The sequence below is a fragment of the Rhinopithecus bieti genome, unplaced genomic scaffold (genome assembly GCF_001698545.2).
Source record: "Rhinopithecus bieti isolate Rb0 unplaced genomic scaffold, ASM169854v2 scaffold_22734, whole genome shotgun sequence".
NCBI lineage: Eukaryota > Metazoa > Chordata > Mammalia > Primates > Cercopithecidae > Rhinopithecus > Rhinopithecus bieti.
In genome coordinates, this window is record NW_016810457.1 from 1 (window position 1) to 2,625 (window position 2,625).

Sequence of the window (2,625 nt, forward strand, 5' to 3'; positions counted from 1 at the left end):
ATTTAAGTTAAACTTATGGAGGGAAAAAACCTCATCTGTTGACATAAATGGTATGTCCTTTTTTGGTTCCTCCCTGAAGGAGCACCGTTTTCTCCATCATTTCTTTTTCCCTTCACCCGTCCGAGTGACCGAGGCTGGGCACCCCAGAAACCCCAGAGCAGGCCCGAATCGGGGACTTCCACGGTCCCGGGGGAGGGGTGCGGGGAACACCAGACACAGGTGTCGCGCGGATGTCCAGGGTGTGAAGGCAGCGGGCGCAGCTCGGCGGGGCCCGGAGGAGCCGTCTGCGCTTAGGAACAAGACAGAGGGAAGATGAAGCCGGGGCTGAGGCGCAGGTGCGGGCGCGGCCTGGGGTGTGGCGGGGCCCGACTACCCTCCCGCTCCGCCCAGGACCCGCTCCCAGGCCTCAGCTCCGGGCAGCGTGGAGTGGGGCGGTGCTGGCGGGCCGAGACGCCGTCCTGCGCTGCGAGGGCCCCATCCCCGACGTCACCTTCGAGCTGCTGCGCGAGGGCGAGACGAAGGCCGTGGAGACGGTCCGCACCCCCGAGGCCGCTGCGAACCTCGAGCTGACCTTCGTGGGGCCCCAGCACGCTGGCAGCTACAGGTGCCGCTACCGCTCCTGGGGGCCCAACACCTTCGAGTCGGAGCTCAGCGACCCCGTGGAGCTCCTGGTGGCAGGTGACGTTTCCCTGGGTCCCATCCGCTGGTGTTTGCCTGGGCTGTGCCCACCTCCAGGAGGGCCTCTCCTGGCTCCTCCCCTGGGCACTGTGGTTAGCGCTGGGTCTCCCCAGGGCTCGTGGGGGAATCGCGGGCGAGGAAGCGCCCAGCAAAGGCGCTGCAGCTGGAGGCGCAGATGGGGGTCTCGGCTGGCAGCCCATCACGCTCTTCCTTCCCGGGGGCGTCAGGGAGGTCGGCCTTGATTTCCGCAGGAAGGAGGGTATAGGTTTCCCCCTCCTCCACCACTTCTCTTTTCTCCCGTCGTCTAGAAAGCTGATGCAGCCGCGCGCCCAGAGTGCTGCTGGTGTCCTCAGAAGTGCGGGGGATTCTGGACTGGCTCCCACCCTCCTGTTGCAGCAGAAGGCTGGGCTCCCTGGGGGGCCGGAGGGCGCTCCCTCATTCCTGCCAGGAATTAATAAATGCGAAGAGAGAGTTTGTTTAAAATGTCTTGGACTCCCAGGGCTGAGTGGGCTGGAATCCTGTGTCCTGAAACTGGATGGGTTCCTTTTCTTTTTTGAGACAGGGTCTCACTCTGTCACCCAGGCTGGAGCGCAGTGGTGCAGTCGGGCTCCCTGCAGCCTCGATCTCCCAGGCTCAAGCGATCCTCCTGCCTCAGCCTCCCAAGTAGCTGGGAGCCTGGGCATGCGTCACCACGTCTAGAAATTAGGAATTTTTGTAGAGCTATGTTGCCCAAGCTTGTCCTGAATTCCTGGCCTGAAGTGATCCTCCCACCTCAGCCTCCTGAGTAGCTAGGACTATAGGCATGAGCCACCTTGCCTGGCCAACTCACATTTTTCTTTCTATTATTTATTTTTTGTGGAGATGAGTCTCACTATGTTGCCCAGGTGGTCTTGAACTCTTGGGCTCAAGTAATCCCCCTGCCTCAGACTCCCAAAGTGTTGGGATTACAGGTGGGAGCCACAGCACCCGGCCAACCAACGCTTCTCAGGGCCTCTTTCATCTGTGATCTTCCAGGATACTGCCTCTTACTCACTGGGCACCTTGGCCTGGTCCCAGCAGGTATGGGCAGGTTGCTTGAGGCTCCAGACATACCCACCTCTACCTTGACCACATCAACCTAATCACCAAGAGGAGGTTCAGGAAAAGCTGCATTTTGTGGTCTTGTCCTCCCAGTCACAGGGTGGTAGTGCTAGGCTGTTGCCAGCCTCCCACAGCAGAGCTGGACACTGTGGAAATGGCTGGATTCCTCTGTGTTCTTTCTCATTATTCCTGGGCTCTGAGTCCCCTTTGTGCCATCTGACATTTGATGCCTTCCCAACCACTAAGTTTCTGCCTGGAGCTGGGCCTCAAGGTCCTGGCACACAGAAGATATGTATCAGTATTATCAACTAATAGTTGGTAAATTGTTTTTCAACACATTTGCTAGTGCTCTGATTTACTGCCTTAGTAATATCTAGTTCCTAATATGCTTATGCATTTTAATGTCTGCACAGTCTGTGATGATGTCACTTCTCTGATGCCTGATGTGTCCTCTCTCTCTCTCGCTAGTGGTTTATCAATTTTTTTTTTTTTTTTTTTTTGAGACAGAGTCTCGCTCTGTCGCCCAGGCTGGAGTGCAGTGGCCGGATCTCAGCTCACTGCAAGCTCCGCCTCCCGGGTTCACGCCATTCTCCTGCCTCAGCCTCCCGAGTAGCTGGGACTACAAGCGCCCGCCACCTCGCCCGGCTAGTTTTTTGTATTTTTTAGTAGAGACGGGGTTTCACTGGGTTAGCCAGGATGGTCTCGATCTCCTGACCTCGTGATCCGCCCGTCTCGGCCTCCCAAAGTGCTGGGATTACAGGCTTGAGCCACCGCGCCCGGCCGGTTTATCAATTTTTAAAACCTTTTCTTCTTTGTTTTTGAGACAGAGTTTTGCTCTTGTTGCCCAGGCTGGAGTGCAATGGCACG

The 2,625-nt window shown here is 57.4% G+C and overlaps 1 protein-coding gene across 1 annotated transcript; it reads left to right on the top strand.

The window, feature by feature from the left end:
• Nucleotides 1-245: 245 nt before the first annotated feature.
• Nucleotides 246-1,161, top strand: LOC108542157 (alpha-1B-glycoprotein-like; the record flags this gene model as incomplete). The annotated part of the gene is made up of 2 exons (XM_017892041.1): nucleotides 246-678; nucleotides 987-1,161. Coding segments are annotated over 2 exons (441 nt in total), but the record flags the coding sequence as incomplete, so codon positions are not given.
• Between the last annotated feature and the right edge of the window lie 1,464 nt (nucleotides 1,162-2,625).